General features: G+C 45.2%; 1 protein-coding gene across 1 annotated transcript in view; it reads right to left on the reverse strand.

The window, feature by feature from the left end:
• The window catches only part of gsg1l2b (gsg1-like 2b), a 169016-nt gene that overhangs the window by 135308 nt on the left and 12746 nt on the right, over nucleotides 1–20962 (reverse strand). The window contains exon 3 of the mRNA XM_078225975.1: nucleotides 2390–2542. Coding sequence (XP_078082101.1) covers nucleotides 2390–2542 — 153 coding nt within the window. The remainder of the gene's footprint in view (nucleotides 1–2389; nucleotides 2543–20962) is intronic.

Consider the following 20962-nt stretch of genomic DNA (forward strand, 5'->3'; position numbering starts at 1 on the left):
ATAAGATTATTAGGGGTATGAACAGGGTGAATAGGAAGAAGCTATTCCCTTTGGTTGAGGGGGGCCAATCACAAGGGGGCACAATTTTGGTGTAAGGGACAGGAGATTGAGAGGGGATTTGAGAAAGAAAATTCACTTGGCGGGTAGTGGGAATCTGGAATGCACTGCCTGGGGAGGTAGTTGAGGCCACAAACCTTACAACCTTTAAAAAATATTTGGATGAGCACTTGAAATCCCATCATATTCAAGGATAAGTGAGAAGTACAGGAAAATGGGATTAACGCACCTTTCGTGGTAGATATTGTCGGTGCAGACTCGATGGGCCAAAGGGTCTGTATGACTCTATGGGCAGAATTTTCCAGTCCCACCTGCCACGGGAATCGTAGCGGGGGTGGGGGGGGAACCATGTTCGTTGACCTCAGCCTTGGGGAGAGCACGGCCGAAAAATCCCGCCCTATGATTCTATTAAAAGTTCCATGATTTGATACTTTCTACCTGCTAACAAAGCAGGAAGAAATTGAATTGGCTCAATGAGGAAGGAATGAGATTGAGTCTGACTTATATCCGCTTTTCTTCCGAGGGATGAGTTTTGCAATCTCCACCGCATTATGAATGGTGAGTTTTATAAGATTACTCGATTTGAAACTGTAAAATGGAAAGGTGAATGGGGTCATGTGACCTGTTACGAATTCTGCCCAACAATAAGCCTGGGTGAGGTGGTTGCTATGGGAACAAGAGGGGCCCTGAGTCAAAAGATTTGCTGAACAAGTTGCAAAGTTTTCACACCTGAAAACAAAGGCATGGGACAGTTGTGCTAACAGTGAATAGACTTTCAACTTCCAGGGTTTTGGCAGAAGAGGAAATAGAGAGAGAGGAAAAGGACTTCTGTTAGCATGGTCAGCAGAGAGAAGAAGCTGCCCAGCTTTCAATGCAATATTAAAGTTGGATGCTGAAGGGAGAGGTGCATCCTGTGGCCAACTAAAATCCTAGATGCTTTGTCCTGTCAAAGCCAGACCGGACGGGACGAGGAGTGGCCGAGGAGTGGCGGGGTGGGGGGGGGGGGGGGGGGGGGGTGGGGGGAGGTGGGGGAACCATTGAGCAAGCTTCACTATCGGTAGTTGATTTTGAAACAATCCAAACACTGAGGGATCTTTAGATGTTACCATATTCAGCAAACTGGGGAAACATGAATGCATTGGAAGCTGGCAGTGACTGTGTACTGTTTCCTATTAGGTCAATAATGCCAGGGAGAACGTGGCATAATGTATGCCTGAGGCATGGGTTCCATAAACCCGTTAACAGGTGTCAACTTTTCTGTCATCTGACGATAAGTTGACTACAAAAATAACCGTTAGTCAATGTTGCTTTTAGTTTGTTTATCACAGTAAATGCCGAAAAACTTGAAGATCGGAGTTTTACCGTTGCGCCTGCCACGGGAATCAGAGCGGGCGGGAGGGTAGACCATGGAAAGGTCCGTTGACCTTGGGCGGGATTTCACGGTTTCGGGACAAGCGAGGCCGTAAAATCCTGCCCGACATCTTGTTGTGTGATCCTTCATTCGCTGGAAATGCAAGAGTGCTTATTAAAGTTTTCGGTCTCTATGGGTATCGTAACAACTCACCCTGAAGAAATGAACTTCTGACTAATTCAAGAGGCTTTTCTCAGATCTAGACATGCTCAGATGAGTCACCAGGTTATTCTGATGGAGACTTTCATGTCCTTATGAAAAGGGACTCACCTATATCTTATCCCGATTAATCCTATTAACATTGTTTCCCTATTAAACATTTAAATATACATTTTGACATCATCATTAACCAGTTATGTGTATGTCTTTTTTGAGGGCAGCACGGTGGCACAGTGGTTAGCACTGCTGCCTCACAGCATCAGGGACCCAGGTTCGATTCCCGGCTTGGGTCACTGTCTGTGTGGAGTCTGCACGTTCTCCCGTGTCTGCGTGGGTTTCCTCCGGGTGCTCCGGTTTCCTCCCACAGTCGGAAAGACATGCTGGTTAAGTGCATTGGCCATGCTAAATTCTCCCTCAGTGTACCTGAACAGGCGCCGGAGTGTGGCGACTGGGGGATTTTCACAGTAACTTCATTGCAGTGTTAATGGAAGCCTACTTGTGACACTAATAAATAAAGTTTAGAAAAAACTTTAAAACAAATTTACATGCTGCTCCGTGTTTCCATTAGCAGGGTGAGCTAGGACACACCCTCCTCATTAACTTGTTGACAGCGGATGGTTATGCAAACCGCGATTCAGAGTAACCACTTAAATGTATTGCTTTAAGCTGTGCAAAGCTGCGTCATTCCCTCGAACATGGATCATAAATAAGCTGGGATCCATTGTTTTGCGAGAGACAGATACTAAATAATGGAATAATTACCTGATAGGACGGTGAAGATGGCAGCAAAGGCGTTCAGTTTTAAGCCATCGATCACATTTGTGTAGTGACAGATCTCAATGCACATGAGACTGAGGCCAACTACTAGCAAGAGGATATAAAGAATCTCTGCCACGATGGACAGCCAGAGGACACCTAGAAGAAAAGATAAATGAAACAAATAAATCAAGGTCGAGTATCAGTATCATCTGTATAACAGCAATGCTAAATAATGAAAGATTTAGGCTTCTAATCAAAGAATTCCTGATTCATTTGTTAAATTATATTGGAAATTGATTTTTTCCAATAACAGCTAAGTTATGGAGTTAACCTTGGCTCCAATGCCCTCCCCCAGCCTTATAAACCATCAGCACTAACTGCCTGGCTTGACTCAGGGCGGCACAGTGGCACAGTGGTTAGCACTGCTGCCTCACAGCACCAGGGACCCGGGTTCAACTCCAGGCTGTCTGTGTGGTGTTTGCACGTTCTCCCCGTGTCTGTGTGGGTTTCCTCCGGGTGCTCCGGTTTCCTCCCACAGTCCAAATACGGGTTAGGTGGATTGGCCATGCTAAATTAACCCTACTGTCAGAGGGATTAGCAGGGTAAGTATGAGGGGTTACGGGAATAAAGGCTGGGCGGGATTGTGGTTGGGGCAGACGCGATGGGTTAAATGACCTCCTTCTGCACTGTAGGAATTCTATGACTCCTTAAATAATGGCTACTTGACAATGGTAACTGCGACTGTTAAACTGCATAGCAGCACAGTTCAACGTCACTGCAAAGAAACATCACTGGGAAATGAAAACGTTGTATAGTCATTGTGTGACTATAATCCATAATTGTGAGCGGGGAGTAGAATTGGGCACACATTATGTGAAAAGGTGATGATTTTGCAATGTCAGCTATTCCTTCTCCATGCAGTCTTTTTAAAAATAATTATAGCAAGTCTAGTAAAAGAGATAAGAGATATGAAGTGCCAATCTCTATAGTAAGTGGGTTGGTTGAGTGGGGTGGGGGGTGCGGCGGGTTGGGGGGAAGGGGTGGCTGTTGCATTACCATTGTTCTTTTTGTTCAGCATGCTACATATAAATAATCAGTCACACCAGTTGTTTGGATCCCATTGCTTGGCCCAATCCCAGTGCTTTCTCCATCCATGTAGGGAGGAAGGGATTGCTGTCAGGGAGATTAGCAAATCCATCTGTACTGGTGGGATGCATTCCATTTAGCTCAGGGGAGTCAGTGTGCATTTGTATATACACCGTGCCAGTTTGTGTACCCTGGACCAGCTTGTGGAGAGGTACATTAGACATTCACCATATCCCAATGTGGCCAACGAGCCAAGGTTCTGAGCCGTGAGCAGAGAAAATGTCTTGGCCGTGTGAGGAACACCAGGAGCAGATAAGAGTGGCTAATTCACAATGAAGCACTGCTTTGCAGCTCATGCGAACTGAGCTTTGGCTTTAAGCTCACGGTGGGGCTGTCGACTGAAATCCCGACTTGGCACCATCTCAGCCAGCCACTCTCTCCAGCTCTGAGAATGAACTGAAATGTCAGTTCGACTTAAAGTCACCTTGGTGGGCCCTGATCTGCTTTGAGCAACGTGACTGCACTGTAAAAAGTCCCCCCCCCCAAAAAATGAATTGTGCAGCGAATTCACCTTTGTGTTTTGATTAAAGTTTGCGATTCAGATACAGGTGAAATATCGCTGGGTAATTATCGTTCTCAATCAATCCTATTTTTATCAGCATTTTAACATTTTGAGGGCTCGTTTATCTGAAGAGTGACTGCTGCGACATTGCCAGGAAACCTGGTTTTAGACAGCTTCCAGAGGCCAGCTGTTTTGAGGAGCTGAACTGACATTAAAGAATTAGATAAAACGAACCCGGGGTGCTTTAGCATCCACTGTGTATGTTAATTCAGTTCTCCGGCACAGTTGGTATCAGCCCGCCCCCTCAGTGCCAGGTCCTCTGATAATTTTATCAGTGACAAAGCAAATATATTTGATAGAAAGAGAGGAAGATAAAACGGCAATCTAGATGAGGGTTACTTGTAATGGTTTGATACTGTATTTCATGACATAATGATAATATGATTCATTCTGCACAGTGTTTTACTCTGATTGCTTGCAGTCAGCTGAAGTCCAGTCACATTTGTCTCCTCTTATTTCAGTGCATCCATTTTCATTTGGAAAAAAAATCCAAGTATATGTGTTGTTTGGTGTCTGTGTACGGGAAAACATATTGACGCCTTGGGGCTGTTGTGTACATGCTGAGTGCAACAAACTGTTTGCTAGAAGCTTCCATTTGGAAGCTGCCTTGATCGCTTCTGCTAACTTACCATTGAGTGGTTGGGCCTGTTGGGTAAAGGCCAACCGTATATCCTAGGTTTGATCCCCTCTCTGGGTCAAGTTAGCTGAATTCACTTGTGACAGGGATGCAGAGATGTTATCCAACACCCTGGATTTATGATCAGGAAGGCAGCTGGGATTCCTGTTCCGAGCTAGCTAGTTTCCTAGAATCAAAGAATTCCTACAGTGCAGAAGGAGATCATTCAGTCCATCGAGCCTGCACCGACAACAATCTCACCCAGGCCCCATCCCTGTAGCCCCTCGTATTTACCTGATAGTTGCCCTGACGCTAAGGGGCAATTTAGCATGGCCAATCAATCTAACCTGCATATCTTTGGACTGTAGGAGGAAACCGGAGCACCAGGAGGAAACCCACGCAGACACGGGGAGAGTGTGCAAACTACACACAGACAGTAACCCGAGGCCAGAATCGAACCTGGGTCCTTGGTGCTGTGAGGCAGCAGTGCTAACCACTGTGCCGCCCAGCAGTTCTCTGTTCGAGGTCCACGTGTACATGTGTGTGAATGAAATCAGGAAAAAGCTGATCTTCCATGACATTCACGGTGAAATAGACACAACATTCATGGTCAAGGTTTATGCTTTAATCGTGAACATTCAGGAAATCTACCCTGGCAATGAGCCAATGCCTTCGGAACAGAAGGCAAACAACTGAAGGAGGAAAATAAATTGTTGAAGGATTGATCCTTGGGTTCTAATGGGATGCAGAACGTCAAGGATCCTATCTAACTAGACTGGTTATCTTTCAGAGCTCAGACACTGCCCTTTATATGTGGCTTTTGGAAGAAGTTGTTAACTTGTGAAACTCATTTAACACATTCTTAGTTCTTCCTTCACCATTTTTAATTTCTTGTCCTTCCTCAGAACTTCTGCTGATTTTACAACATTCCCCACCCAAGTAGCTATATTTCCACACTCAAGCACCAGTAGGTGAACCCTAATGACACAAGAGGCTCCCTGAATCTCCAGGAGGTCCACTCATCACCCACAATACATTGCAGTGTTGACCCACTGAGCTACAATGCCACTACCTCTTTCTCCCAGGGACCCTAGATTTATGGAAAAAGAGGTCTTGCAATGCAGTGGATAGTGTCCCTGCCTCTGAGCCAGAAGCTCCAGGTTTGAGTCCCACCCGAGGGCTTGATGGCCAAGGAAGGTGCGTTCATAACGCGGTCAAATAGGTTGAGTGCGTCATCCTGAAAATCCTTCCAAATGTGCCAATGGCTGGCAGTAAGAGTGGGAGAGACTCCTGGTCAGCCACACTTGATGTGGAGTGGCGCCCCTCAAGCTATAAGACCTTGTCGACAGACTAGCGAGCTGTTCCAGGAATTCCCATCTATGGAAACAGATGAAAATCTGCCTCAGTGCACCACTGGGTGTGGGAAGAGATTTGGAATTAATAGATGGGACCTCACATGTACTGAATTTTCTAATATGTGCTCTACATAGATATCTGGCACCTCTCCCAGCTGACACACAACTCAGAAATGTAGTAAACAATTAAATAATCGACTTCAGGAAGATATAGACTGGGGAAATCAGGCAGATGAAATTGAATGCAGGTGAGGTGATACATTTTGCTCTGAAGAATGAGGACAGGCAATATTTGCTAACTGATAGAAATTAAACGAAGGTCATGAGGAACAGAAGAACCTGGGGATATATATAGACAGCTTTTCGATGGTGTTTAAGTTAAAGTTTATGAATGTCACAAGTAGGCTTATATTAACACTGCAATTAAGTTACTGTGAAAATCCCTTAGTCGCCACACTCTGATGCCTGTTCGGGCACACTGAGGGAAAATTTAACATGGCCAATGCACCTAACTAGTACATCTTTCAGACTGTGGGAGGAAACCAGAGCACCCAGAGGAAATCCATACAGACACGGGGAGAATGGGCAAACTCCGCACAGACTGTCACCCAAGCCAGGAATCGAACCTGGGGTGCCTGCGCTGTGAGGCAGCAGTGTTAACCATTGTGCCACCGTGCCGCACATGTGTCAGGACACATTGGGAAGGTTGTTAAAAGAGCATCCTTGGTCTTTTTAATAGACAACAAAAGCAAGAAAGCTATGCTAAGCCTTAATAAGACACTGCCTCAGGTAGAATATATTTACAATTCTGGGCAACACACTTTAGGGAGGATGTCAAACCCTTAGAGAGGGTGCAGAAGAGCTTTTCATTAATGTGGAGAAACTGATGAAGTGGATTGTTGTCCTTAGAACAAAGAGGATATTTGATTCAATGTTAGAATCCAGTCGGCTATAAGTGCCGGGAAAGCAAAATCCCAAAAAGGGAAACTTCAACCGCAATCCCAAATGTTTTCTATTTGCATTTTGCCACAAGAAAGTATTGAATCAGGAGTCACAAACTCCAATAACACTTGGAGATTTTATCATGACCTGGGATAAAGGGCTATTGCCTGCAACGGGTATTTTTTCCACTAACAATCACTTCTCCTGTGTTCAAATTACCTCTTACATTTAACCGACACACTGAACCATGTTTAGCCTTTTCATTCATTCCACTGATTAATACTCTTTGCCGTTGTATCTCTTCTGGACAACCGATAGCACAATTCCATAACATTAAGGACTGACTAGCCCCCGTGTCTTTTAAAATTTTAAAATATATTTTCCTGCTCTTCCTTGTACACATGGATATTCTTTACCTTTGCCGATACAATTCCTGTAACCTGACCTTCAAAATTCCCTTGATTACGGAGTAAACACACTTGCACTTATTCAGTTATCAGGGCCACTGCCGGGGTGTCTGGTGGCTACTGGGGTGTCCTGAGGGCACTTTCAGGCTGGCACTGCCCAATGAGTACCAGCCCCTGACCACCCAGGGACTTTAATGGCCTCAGAGCCCTCTGGCATGACCATCATGATGTGGAGATGCCAGGAGACCAGTAGTGATTCTCGATAGTCTCGCAATGCGCCCGAAGACCAGAGGATTCTGCGCGTTGGGAGTCGAAGGGACTATGCATATTTAAATGCTACTTTTTCTCCAATTGTATAAAAACCATTGACTTGTCTTGCCCCAGGGTCACAGAGCCCTGAGCACTTTGACTCACAGAAGTCTTCTGAATCTCCATTACTGCAATAGGTCATCTGTTTAACCTCTGACACGTTGAGCTTGTGTGCCCAATCTTTTAACCAGGCAAACACTTGAACCTCCGAGTGGGACCTCCACCCTCAGCATCTTCCTTTCCGGACTGAGTAGAAATTTCCCAGAGATTCCCAGCTATCCCTTCTCTTCACTTACTACATTCCTTTCTTTCACCTTCCCACTTCCTATCCTTCTTGGGTTTATGGGAGTGACGGGAAACGGGTTTAGATCTGTGGACCAGCTCACAGGGGGTGACACTGAGCCCACACTCTCCGTCCATGGGAATGACAGCAAGGGCTCAGGAACGTGAAAATAGCGAATCTTGCCGGAGAGATAGAGCTCCCTCACCGGCGACAGAATCAGGTTCCCATCCACAAAGGCCGAAAACTTCATTTTAATAAATTTAAATATCATTAGCCACCCCCCAGCATATATTGACTCCCTAGCCGTATTTTCAAACCTCACCGATGTTACGTAATGTTGGCAAGTTTTACAACAGGCTGACTCAGATGTGACCCTGGCATGGGGATCCCTCCGAGGGCATAAAGATCCGTATAGCCCCCGGCGGAGAGTGACATGGCCAGGCAGTGCCCCCTGGCACTGTCCCCTTTGCCATTTGTTTGGTAAGATTTTGCCCATAATTATCAGCCATCTCCACTTCCTGCCTCGTGGGTTCAACCCTCTCGTCTTCAACATGGTTTCTAACAACTGAATAAAATGATTCTTTACATTTTTCCAAGAGAATGACTTCTCTAAGAGCTTCATGTGTTGTCTCTATCTTTAACGCCGAGATGCAGTGGTCAAAATTACTTTGTTTCACCCTCGAACTCAATGTTGGTCTGTTCAGGCTGTTCCCTTACATTTCAAACTTTCTGCCTGTATGCCTCAGGAATCAATTCATCTGCAGTAAGGGTTGTTTTCTTTACTGCATCATACTCCACAGATACCTCTTCCAACATGGAAACACTTCATGGGCTCTACCTACCACGATACTCTACAAGAGCATTGTCCAGATTACTTTGCTAACTCAATCTGCTGACTCAACTTAACCTTAGTCAGACATTTCAAATACTCCATTGTCCTCTTTTCCATCCCAGAAAGGTCTCAGCACTTGCCAAAGTCAATTTGCAGTCCAGACACTTTAAAATCCCTCAACACCGACTGCTGAGTTTGGTGTTCTCCTCGTGTACACATAGCCTTTAGATTCACCAACTCCAAGCCAATCAAGGGATTTTAAATTCCACAAAGGGGTCCCAAGTTTGTTGTGATCTGGTTGCTGGTAAGTGCTGTGTGAGCTAAATCCCAAAAAGGAAACTTGACAAGCAATCACAACTGTTTTCTATCTGTATTTTACCAGGAGTTAAAATTAGTATCACCGAACATTTCCCCAAAATATTCTAACTTGGTTAGACTCACAAAGAAACATCTCTTTGGGCAATAGTCTTTGTAAATGTTTTTACTGTAAAATTCCAGTAATTTTAACACAAGGCACAATCCACAGTTGCTGTAGCGGCAGTATTTGCCAACTTAGCTGCAGACATTCATGACTTTAAACAAAACCCTGCTTTCTGGAAACTATAGACACTTCCCTCGGGTGGCTGAAGGCAGTTCACTCCACTTCTTCATAGGTCTGTCCAAGTACCGAGCACTCTCTTCAGGAAATCTTACATAGCCACATCTCAACACAGCTCCCAACCTCACTTTAGATATTTCTTTCTCTTTCATCTTTTCTCACTGTCCTTCTCTTTCTTTGAAGTTTACCTTTCCCAGGTCCTAACCGCTATCAATTTCAGGTAAGGTAAAATTTAATAACTCTGCCTTATTTATTGTTGACTTTTACTAAGTTGTAAACTCCTTCTTATCTCCTTTTGAAATTCAGCTGCTACAAATCCAAGTCCTCACTTATCTTCTGATGCAAATTTCCACCCATGTCGTATTTACTTGTAGAACATCTAACTTGGCCCTATTCACTTCAAGTGCCTGCTTTTCACACCTAGCCCCTTTAATATCCTCAACTTTGTAGCCACTCGGTCCCCAGCTCATTTAATCTAGTCATGAACACACAGACGTACACATACACATACAGCATCCCACCTCCCCCCTCCCCCGCACCATCCTGCTTTACAGAATACAACAATACACCCCAGAAACATTAAAAGAACAACATTTTCTGCACATTAAGCATTCAAATCATGATTTTAAGGAGTAAATAAGGAGAGACTGTCTCCAGTGACAGAAGCATTGGTAAACAGATTGAAGATGATTGACCTTAGAAGTAGAGGGGACATGAGGAAATATTTGTTACATAGTAAGTTGCTGTGACCTGGAGTGCACTGCCTGAAGGATAATAGAAGCAGATTCAATTCATGCGAGAACAAGACAGGTAATTTGAAGGGAAATAAATTATAGGGCCATGGGGAAAGAGTGTGACTAATTGGATGGCTCTGAAAAAGAGCCAGAATGAGCACAAAGAACTATTTTGTTTTTGTTTTTATTCATTCATGGGATGTTGTGCTGGGCCAGTGTTTACTGTCCATCCCGAATGGCCCTTTACCTGAGGGCATTTTAAGAGTCAACCACATTGCTGTGGGTCTGGAGTCAGATGTAGGCTGGACTAGGTAAGAATGGCAGATTTCCTTTCCTAAAGGACATTAGTGACCCAGATGAGTTTTATGACGATCAACAATAATTTCATGGTCATCGTTAGACTTTTAATTCCAGATTTTTATTGAATTCAAATTTCACCATCTGCTGTGGTGGGATTCATACTTTGCAACAGACATAGAAAATAAGAAGCAGGAGTAGGCCATTTGGCCCTTTGCGCCTGCTCCACCATTCATTTTGATCATGGCTGATCATCAAATTCAATATCCTGACCCCGCCTTCCCCTCCATATCCCTTGAAGCCTTTCGCCCCAAGAGCTATATTCATTTCTTCTTGAAATCATCAACAGTTTGGCCTCAACCACTTTCTGTGGTAGTGAATTCCACAAATTCACAACCCTCTGGGTGAAGAAATTTCTCCTCACGTCAGTCCTAAAAGGTTTACCCCTTATCCTCAAATCATGACCTTTAGTTCTGGATTCCCCCACCATCGGGAACATTCTTTCTAAATCTAACCTGTCTAATCCTGTTAGAATTTTCTAAGTTTCTATGAGATCCCCTCCCACTCTTTTAAACTCTAATGAGCCATTTTGGAGTACAGCTCTGGGGGTTCCCACGTCCCCAGAGCATTAGCCTGGTCTCTGGATTCCTAGTCCAGCGATAATAACACGACGTCATCACCTCCCCAAATCTTCTGAGCCATATCATTCGTCAATCTTAAGTGACCATTGGTGATGGGTTGACCTCAGGCATGGCTGCTGGTGAGCCTCCAAACAAGGCTGTCTATGCCTTAAATCTCCACAAGGGCAGTCAGCTGGGAACCCTGGTCAATTCTGAACATCCATCCCTCCCCAACTCGTTTCAATTGCAGCTCCTCCAGCATTACTCATATCAGGGTCCTAATCTGACCATATCCAGACTGTCTCCTCACTACACCACATAGTTAGTAAGTTTGCAGATAACACCAAGATTGGTGACATAGTGGACAGTGAAGAAGGTTATCTCGGATTGCAATGGGATCTTGATCAATTGGGCCAGTGAGCTGATGAACGGCAGATGGAGTTTTATTTAGATAAATCTGAGGTGATGCATTTTGATAGATTGAACCAGGGCAGGACTTACTCAGTTAATGGTACGGCGTTGGGGAGAGTTACAGAACAAAGAGATCTAGGGGTACAGGCTCATAGCTTCTTGAAAGTGGAGTCACAGATGGACAGAGTGGTGAAGGGCGGCATGGTAGCACAGTGGTTAGCACTGCTGCTTCACAGCTCCAGGGTCCTGAGTTCGATTCCCGGTTCGGGTCACTGTCTGTGTGGAGTTTGCACATTCTCCTCGTGTTTGCGTGGGTTTCCTCCGGGTGCTCCGGTTTCCTCCCACAGTCCAAAGATGTGCGGGTTAGGTTGATTGGCCAGGTTAAAATTGCCCCTGAGATGCATAGGTTAGAGAGATTAGCGGGTAAAATATGTGGGGGTAGGGCCTGGGTGGGATTGTGGTCGGTGCAGACTCGATGGGCCGAATGGCCTCCTTCTGCACTGTAGGGTTTCTATGATTTCTATGATTTCTATGAAGAAGGCATTTAGCATGCTTGGTTTCATTGGTCAGAACATTGAGTACAGGAGTTGGGACGTCTTGTTGAAGTTGTACAAAACATTGGTAAGGCCACACTTGGAATACTGTGTACAGTTCTGGTCACCCTATTATGGAAAGGATATTATTAAACTGGAAAGAGATTTACTAGGATGCTACTGAGACTTGATGGTTTGAGTTATAAGGAGAGGCTGAATAGACTGGGACTTTTCTCTCTGGAGCGTAGGAGGCTGAGGGGTGATCTTATAGAGATCTATAAAATAATGAGGGGCATAGATCAGCTAGATAGTCAATATCTTTTCCCAAAGGTAGGGGAGTCTAAAACTAGAGGGCATAGATTTAAGGTGAGAGGGGAGAGATACAAAAGGGTCCAGAGGGGCAATCTTTTCACACAGAGAGTGGCGAGTGTCTGGAACAAGCTGCCAAAGGAAGTAGTAGAGGCGGGTACAATTTTGTCTTTTAAAAAGCGTTTAGACAATTACACGCTTAAGATGGGTATAGAGGGATATGGGCCAAATGCAGGCAATTGGGGCTAGCTTAGGGGTTTTAAAAAAAGAGCGGCATGGACAAGTTGCTCCACTTCTCCAGCTTCCACCCTAAACACGTTAAAGAAGCCATCCCCTACAGACAAGTCCTCCATGTACACAGGATCTGCTCGGATGAGGAGGATCGCAACAGACACCTCCAGACGCTGAAAGATGCCCTCATAATAACAGGATATGGCGCTCGACTCATCGATCAACAGTTCCGACGCGCCACAGCGAACAACCGCACTGACCTCCTCAGAAGACAAACACAGGACACGGCGGACAGAATACCCTTCGTCGTCCAGAACTTCCGTGGAGTGGAGAAGCTACGACAGCTTCTCCGGAGCCTTCAACATGTCATCGATGAAGACGAACATCTCACCAAGGCCATCCCCACACCCCCACTTCTTGCCTTCAAACAACCGCACAACCTCAAACAGACCATTGTCCGCAGAAAACTACCCAGCCTTCAGGAGAACAGTGACCACGACACCACACAACCCTGCCACAGCAACCTCTGCAAGATCATCGACATGGATGCCATCATCTCACGTGAGAACATCATCCACCAGGTACACGGTACATACACTTGCAACTCGGCCAACGTTGTCTACCTGATACGCTGCAGGAAAGGATGTCCCGAGGCATGGTACATCGGGGAGACCATGCAGACGCTACGACAACGGATGAATGAACATCGCTCGACAATCACCAGGCAGGAGTGTTCTCTTCTTGTTGGGGAACACTTCAGCGGTCACGGGCATTCGGCCTCTGATCTTCGGGTAAGCGTTCTCCAAGGCGGTCTTCACGACACACGACAGCGCCGAGTCACTGAGCAGAGACTGATAGCCAAGTTCCGCACACGAGGACGGCCTCAAGTGGGATCTTGGGTTCATGTCACACTATCTGTAACCCCCACGAATTGCCTGTGTTTGCAAAATCTCACTAACTGTCCTGTCTGGAGACAATACACATCTCTTTCACCTGTGCTTAACACTCTCTCCACTCACATTGTCTGTATCTTTAAGACTTGATTACCTGTAAAGACTCGCATTCCAACCATTATTTTGTAAATTGAGTTTGTGTCTATATATGCCCTGTTTGTGAACAGAACTCCCACTCACCTGATGAAGGGGCAGCGCTCCGAAAGCCTGTGGCTTGTGCTACCAAATAAACCTGTTGGACTTTATGCAGTGAGACATCGGTGAGAGATTCCACATGTATCATTCTTTTTTTTAAATTACAAATCCATCCATTTCTAGCCAGTGGCGTCTATTGTTACACATTCTAGTTCAGCACCCTTCTGCTGGTATAGGACAGTGATGTATGGCATCATAACTCCTGCAAATGACCACGATATTGTCACATAGTGTGATGAAATCAAATAAGCTTTAAGGCATGATCAAACCTGCAGGGTAATAATGACAAACTCCCAGCTCGTAAAGCATCCCAAACTTTAGAAACCTCTGTAACCTAAATATTGGTTTGTGTGCTAGTCTCAGCACGGTCAAACTTGTGACCATCCCGGTGATTTGCCAATCAGATCGCCCTCTCTCTGCTCTGCTTGAAATCTATGTCATGTATTGTAGCTTTAACAATGGGCACATGCATCCTTCAACCTCTGTAGAGGAGAATAGAGGAGCACCCCCCGCCCCTCCTCACCTACCTCCCCCTCCCACCCACTCCTCCATTGTTTTATTTGTCATTTCTTCATTTCTTGTCACTTGATATTTTTCCATTACTGGAGACCAGTATAAGTTCATTGAATCACAGAATATTACAGTGCAGAAGAGGCCTTTTGGCCCAGCTAGTCTGCACCAACGCATGAAAGGCCCTGACCTGCCCACCTAATCCCACTTGTCAGCACTTGGCCCATAGCCTTGCATGTTATGGCGTGCTAGGTACTCATCCAGGTACTTTTTAAAAGATGAGGCATCTCGCCTCCACCACCCTCCCAGGCAGCGTATTCCAGACCGTCACCACCCTCTGGGTAAAAATGATTTTCCTCAAATCCCCTCTAGACCTCCCACCCCTCACTTTTAACTTATGTCCTCTCGTAACTGACCCTTCAACTAAGCGGAACAGCTGCTCCCTATCCACCTTGTCCATGCCCCTCATAATCTTGAACACCTCAATCAGCTCGCCCTTCAGTCTTCTCTGCTCCAGAGAAAACAATCTAAGCCTGTCTAACCTCTTAATTGATGACTTAAATGTTCCATCCCAGGCAACATCCTGGTGAATCTCCTCTGCACCCCCTCCAGTGCATTCACGTCCTTCCTATAATGTGGCGACCAGAACTGCATTCAGTGCTCCAGCTGTGGCCTCACCAAATTTCTATCGAACTCTAACTCAAATACCAGCCACAATTTTTGACCCTCTCTTTCACTCATTCTCTTCAGGTATAAGTTAGCTACAAGGAAAGGGGCAGCACCTAAGGGAGCTGAAGAACAATTGTTACATCTACCAGGGCCAAGGGAGAATAATGAGTTACATCAGCCTTTAGAGATTATAGCTGATCGGCACAATCAAACTGGGAGCTGTTAATTTATATGCAGGGAATGCGAGGACTGGCAGACGTAAAGTTTAAAGTTTAGAAGTTTACTTATTACGTCACAAGTCGGTTGACATTAACAGTGCAATGAAGTTACTGTGAGAATCCTCTAGTCATCACACACTGTCGTCTGTTTGGGTACACTGAGGGAGAATTTAGCATGGCCAATGCACCTAGCCAGCACGTTTTTCGGACCATGGAAGGAAACCCATGCAGACACTGGGAGAACAGACAGTGACCCAAGCCGGGAATCGAACCCGGGTCTCAGGTGCTGTGAGACAGCAGTGCTAATCACTGTACTGAAGGCTGATGGTCATATCAAGTTGTGACATTGGAAAAGAGAGAAATAAGGAAAAATGGGGGGAAAAAAAACTTAGATTTGGAGTGAATGAGGAACATAACTAATCTCCCAGAGAGAAACAGCAGTGATTCACACGATCTGTGTTAGTTTCAGAGACAATTGCCTGACGTGGCTGAAATTACAAGAAGAAAGATTAAATATGACTTTCTAGTCCTGTGTGAAGAACTGACTAGATTTTAAATTATTAGCTTTTGAACAGGACTGATTATCAGACTCAGCAGGCTACCGGCAATAACCGGTCTTGTTCACAGGCGCAAATTACAATCAGGGGGTTGATTTTCCATGGGAACAAGGTAGGAATAAGGTGACCACGGATGATTCAGCAGGTGTTCTGCCCAAGTAGGGACAGAGAGATAATTTCAGCAGAGGGAGTGATTTGCTTAACGTGAGCTCTCCTACTTTCTGATTCAATATCCTGAATCATGCAACTTTGTCATAAATAAATGTCTTGAGATGATCTAATTTTTATAGCCTCTCGGTCAAACACGATTCTTCTGCTTTTTCCTGCTGTTGACCGTTATGAGTTTGATATTCTCTGGGTCTGCACTGTTCTTAAAGCAAAGTTTATTTATTGGTCACAAGTACACTACATTAAGGCTGCAAAGGGCGGCACGGTGGCACAGTGGTTAGCACTGCTGCCTCACAGTGCCAGGGGCCCGGGTGCGATTCCCAGCTTGGGTCACTGTCTGTGCAGAGTCTGCATGTTCTCCCCGTGTCTGCGTGGGTTTCCTCCGGGTGCTCCGGTTTCCTCCCACACTCCAAAGATGTACAGGTTAGGTGGATTGGCCATGCTAAATTGCCCCTTAGTGTCAGGGGGTTAGTAGGGCAAATAGGTAGAGTTATGGGAATAGGGGCAGGGTGGGATTGTGGTCGATGCAGACTCGATGGGCTGAATGGCTTCCTTTGGCACTATAGGGATCCTATGATTCAATGAAGTTACTGTTAAAATCCCCTATTCGCCACACTCCAGCGCCTGTTTGGGTACACTGAGGGAGAATTTAGCATGGCCGATGCATCTAACCAGCACGTCTTTCGGACTGTGGGAGGAAACCATGCAGCCACGGGGAGAACATGCAGACTCCGCACAGAGAGTGACCCAAGCCAGGAATCGAGCCCAGGCTCCTGGCGCTGTGAGGCAGCAGTGCTAACCACTGCCACCGTGCTGTCCAAAACCTTCAAATTTCAAATTAGTTTGCGAATCAACAGCTCTTCATCAGGGAATTATTAATGATTGCCTGGTTAATTTAACTCAATTTTATCTAAACCATCTGTTGTTAAATTGCGTGCAGTAACCTAGTGCCATTATACAGTAATCATAGCACTGCAAACATTTAGTTTGTATTGTATTAACATAAAAAATCTGAGTTTTGTGATTTTCTTTAGTTGAAAGATGTCAGAGTTTATTTAATTTTTCTCTTGCTAATTAAGAACAGAAGTGATTAAAACTTATCTGTATACAGTCCGAAAGAGTAATGGACTATTCAGCCCTGGTGAAGCCAATCTGATCAATCTTATCCTTCATGGCAGAGTGGTAACATGTTCACCTCTGAATCAGGATGACATAATCAAGGCTGACACTCCAGTGCAGTACTGATGGAATGCTGCATTACTGGAGGTGTCATCTTTTTGACACGGCATTAAATAGAGTCCCTGTCTGTCCTCTTCTGATTATACATCCTCAGCACTGTTTAAAGAAGCGTATGGGAGTACTCCCGATATCTTGTCCAAAGTTTATCCTTCAACAAAAACTAATTACCTTGTCATTGTCTCATTGCTGTTTGTTGGAGCTTACTATGAGCAAATTGGTTACCCCATTTTCCTGTTATTACAATAGTGATTACTGACAGAATTTTCTGTCTGCCCCGAAGTATCTTTCACGGAGGTGGCCCGCCATTGGCTGGCGGCAGGATCAGAAGGTCCCGCAGTTGTCAATGGGATTTCCCGTTCTATGTACCCCCTGCCCCCAGGGAACCCGCAGTGGGGTTTCACCGTCACCGAAACTGGAAGATTCTACCGACGACACCAGACCGGAAAACTTCAGCTTGTAGTTTTGAAGCTTCATTGGCTGTGAAGAGCTTTGTAATGCCCTGACGTCATTTAAGATGTGGGCAACATGGTTGCAGAGTGGTTAGCACCGCTGCCTCACAGAGCGGGTTTCCTCCTCCAGTCCAAAGATGTGCGGGTTAGGTTGATTGGCCATGCTAAATTGCCCCTTAGTGTCAAGGGGACTAACAGGGTAAATATGTGGGGTTACAGAGATAGGGCCTGGATGGGATTGTTGTTGGAACAGGCTCGATGGGCTGAATGGTCTCCTCCTGCACTGTCAGGATTCTATAAATAATTATGGTTCATTCTGCTGTCTTTTTTAAGAAATCAATTAGGCTGTAGAAATGCATGCTTTTTTTCCAAAAATAGTTTAGCTTTACAGAAAAATGGGAGATCAAATAAGCCCAGCTATACTGACAAGACATGCAAAACTTTAGTTTGCAGAGTAGAGATGAGACCAAAGGTACGGATGGTCTTAAGCTGCCTCTTGGGAAACACAGGACTAAAAGACACTTCAGGATATTACAAAGGCAACATATTGATTCTTTCAAACTACCTTGCTTCATGCACACTCTAGTAGCCTCTTCCTTAACATCTGAAATGTACCTTCCTTGTAAGAATGCCATCTACTCATAGTACATGTCAGGAAATTCAGAAGATGTCTGACCTTGGGTTAATTAACAAAGTAAGCCATTTAATTTAATGGCAGGATGATCGCATATAGCAGCACGGCAGAATGAGAGCTGTTTTAAAACTGCATGCTTCTTCAATAATGCCATTCTAACAAAGGAAATTTGAACACGCAAGAGTCATTATGGAACATTAAGAACCATTGAGCCCAGCCCAGCCTCTCATGCAGCAATCCAGTCAGTCCCATTTGCCTATGCTATCCACGTGACCCTGCAAGTTTAGTTCCCTCAAATGCCTATCCAATTTCTTTTTGAAATTATTGATCACCTCTGCTTCCTTGTACTCGGCAAGTTCCAGGTTATTGCTAAAGTTGTTTTTTATTTATTGGTGTCACAAGTAGGCTTACATTAACACTGCAATGAAGTTACTGTGAAAATGCCCGAGTCGCCACACTTCAGCGCCTGTTCGGGTACACAGAGGGAGAATTTAGCATGGCCAATGTAACTAACCAGCACGTCTTTCGGACTGTGGGAGGAAACCGGAGCACCCGGAGGAAACCCACGTAGACACGGGGAGAACGTGCAGACTCTGCACAGACAGTGACCCAAGCCGAGAGTCAAACCCGGGTTCCTGGCACTGTGAAGCGGAGATGCCGGCGTTGGACTGGGGTAAACACAGTAAGAAGTTTAACAACACCAGGTTAAAGTCCAACAGGTTTATTTGGTAGCAAAAGCCACACAAGCTTTCGAGGCTCTGAGCCCCTTCTTCAGGTGAGTGGGAATTCTGTTCACAAACAGAACTTATAAAGACACAGACTCAATTTACATGAATAATGGTTGGAATGCGAATACTTACAAGATATAACAAAGTATTCGCATTCCAACCATTATTCATGTAAATTGAGTCTGTGTCTTTATAAGTTCTGTTTGTGAACAGAATTCCCACTCACCTGAAGAAGGGGCTCAGAGCCTCGAAAGCTTGTGTGGCTTTTGCTACCAAATAAACCTGTTGGACTTTAACCTGGTGTTGTTAAACTTCTTACTGTGAAGCAGCAGTGTTAACCATTGTGCCACCGTGCCGCCCCTGCTTCCACTTGCTGTGGAAGAAAGTTCATCCTCATATCGCTCCCCAAAACCTTAAATCTGTGTCCCTTAATCCCCTATGCCAACAATTAATGGGAACAGCTTTTCTCTGTTTACCTTGGGGGTGATCTTGAGCCCATGTTCGCCATCCATGTGAAGTGTATGTAGGAAAGTGTAAGTGATTGAGGATTTTGCATGTGTGTGAAAGACTTGTGTAGGAAAGTCAGGATTATCAGAAGAAGGGCTCAAGATCCGGAAGTCTCACCAGCGAAATCGTGATCCCGGATTTTCCCCACTCTCACCGGCGGTGTCACCAGGTTCAAGTCCAAAATGGGTGTGAACCTGCTTTACATCAATTTGAATGGATTTCAATATCATTAACATACCCTCTCGCCATATATTGACACTGCGCCGATATGACGCCAAGTCAGCACGGTTTACAACAGGTTCACCTGTGAACCTGTCATGAGGGTCTCCTCGGGGGTAAAGGTGAGTATAGCACCCCTGGGGGAGAGGGACATGGCCAGGCAATTGGTCGTTGATTGGGGGAAGGGGCTGAAGATGAGGAGGAGCTGGGTGGGAGAAGTACCAACTCCGATTGCGGGAGTGAGGAGGGAAGACCTCCATGGTGGGCTGGTGGGGAGGTTTACTCAGGTTCTGATCAGGACACCCTTTAAAGATGGCACCCTGATCTCAGATGAAGGAGGACCACTCATGCGGCCCACTCACTAGCCGAGGTTGCCTATCACTGCTCTACACTTTTTAAAACTGTGCCATTGAGTATGTGTTGTCTCTCTTTATCCAGTCTGCCAAAATGCATCATCTCACATTTCTTTTCATTAAATTCCATCTGCCACTTGTCTGCCTTTTCTGCTCGTCTATCTATTTCCTGCTGCAGTCAACTGGTATCATCCTCACTGTCAGTCACAGCTCCATGTTTGTTTAATTGGCAAATTTTAAAATCTTACTCAGTATTTCGATATCCAAGTCATTTTAAGACATCAAGAACAGCAGTGGGCTTAACACTGAGCTTTTGGGAATATTACAATCAACCATCCTCCAGTCTGAAAATCACCATTTACCATAAATCTCAGACATCTATCCTTCACTCTTTCCAAGCTGACACTGAACGTCCTATTCCTGAGCCTAAATTTTGTTAAACAGCCTTTTATATCGTACTTCAAGTTTAAAGTTTGCGTATTTATTATTGTCACAAGTAGGCTTACATTAACACTGCAATGAAGTTACTGTGAAAATCCCCTAGTTGCCTGTTCGGGTGCACTGAGGGAGAATTTAACATGGCCAATGCACCTAAGCAGCCGTCTTTTGGACTGTGTGAGGAAACCAGAGCATAGAAACATAGAAAACTATAGCACAAAACAGGCCCTTCGGCCCCACAAGTTGTGCCAAACATATCCCTACCTTTTAGGCCTACCTATAACCCTCCATCCTATTAAGTCCCATGTACTCATCCAGGAGTCTCTTAAAAGACCCTATTGAGTTCGCCTCTACCACCACTGACGGCAGCCAATTCCACTCGCCCACCACCCTCTGTGTGAAAAACTTACCCCTAACATTTCCCCTGTATCTACCCCCCAGCACCTTAAACCTGTGTCCTCTTGTAGCAGCCATTTCCACCCTGGGAAAAAGCCTCTGAGAGTCCACCCGATCTATGCCTCTCAACATCTTATATACCTCTATTAGGTCTCCTC

This window comes from Mustelus asterias, chromosome 12 (genome assembly GCF_964213995.1).
Source record: "Mustelus asterias chromosome 12, sMusAst1.hap1.1, whole genome shotgun sequence".
NCBI classification, from domain to species: Eukaryota; Metazoa; Chordata; class Chondrichthyes; order Carcharhiniformes; family Triakidae; genus Mustelus; species Mustelus asterias.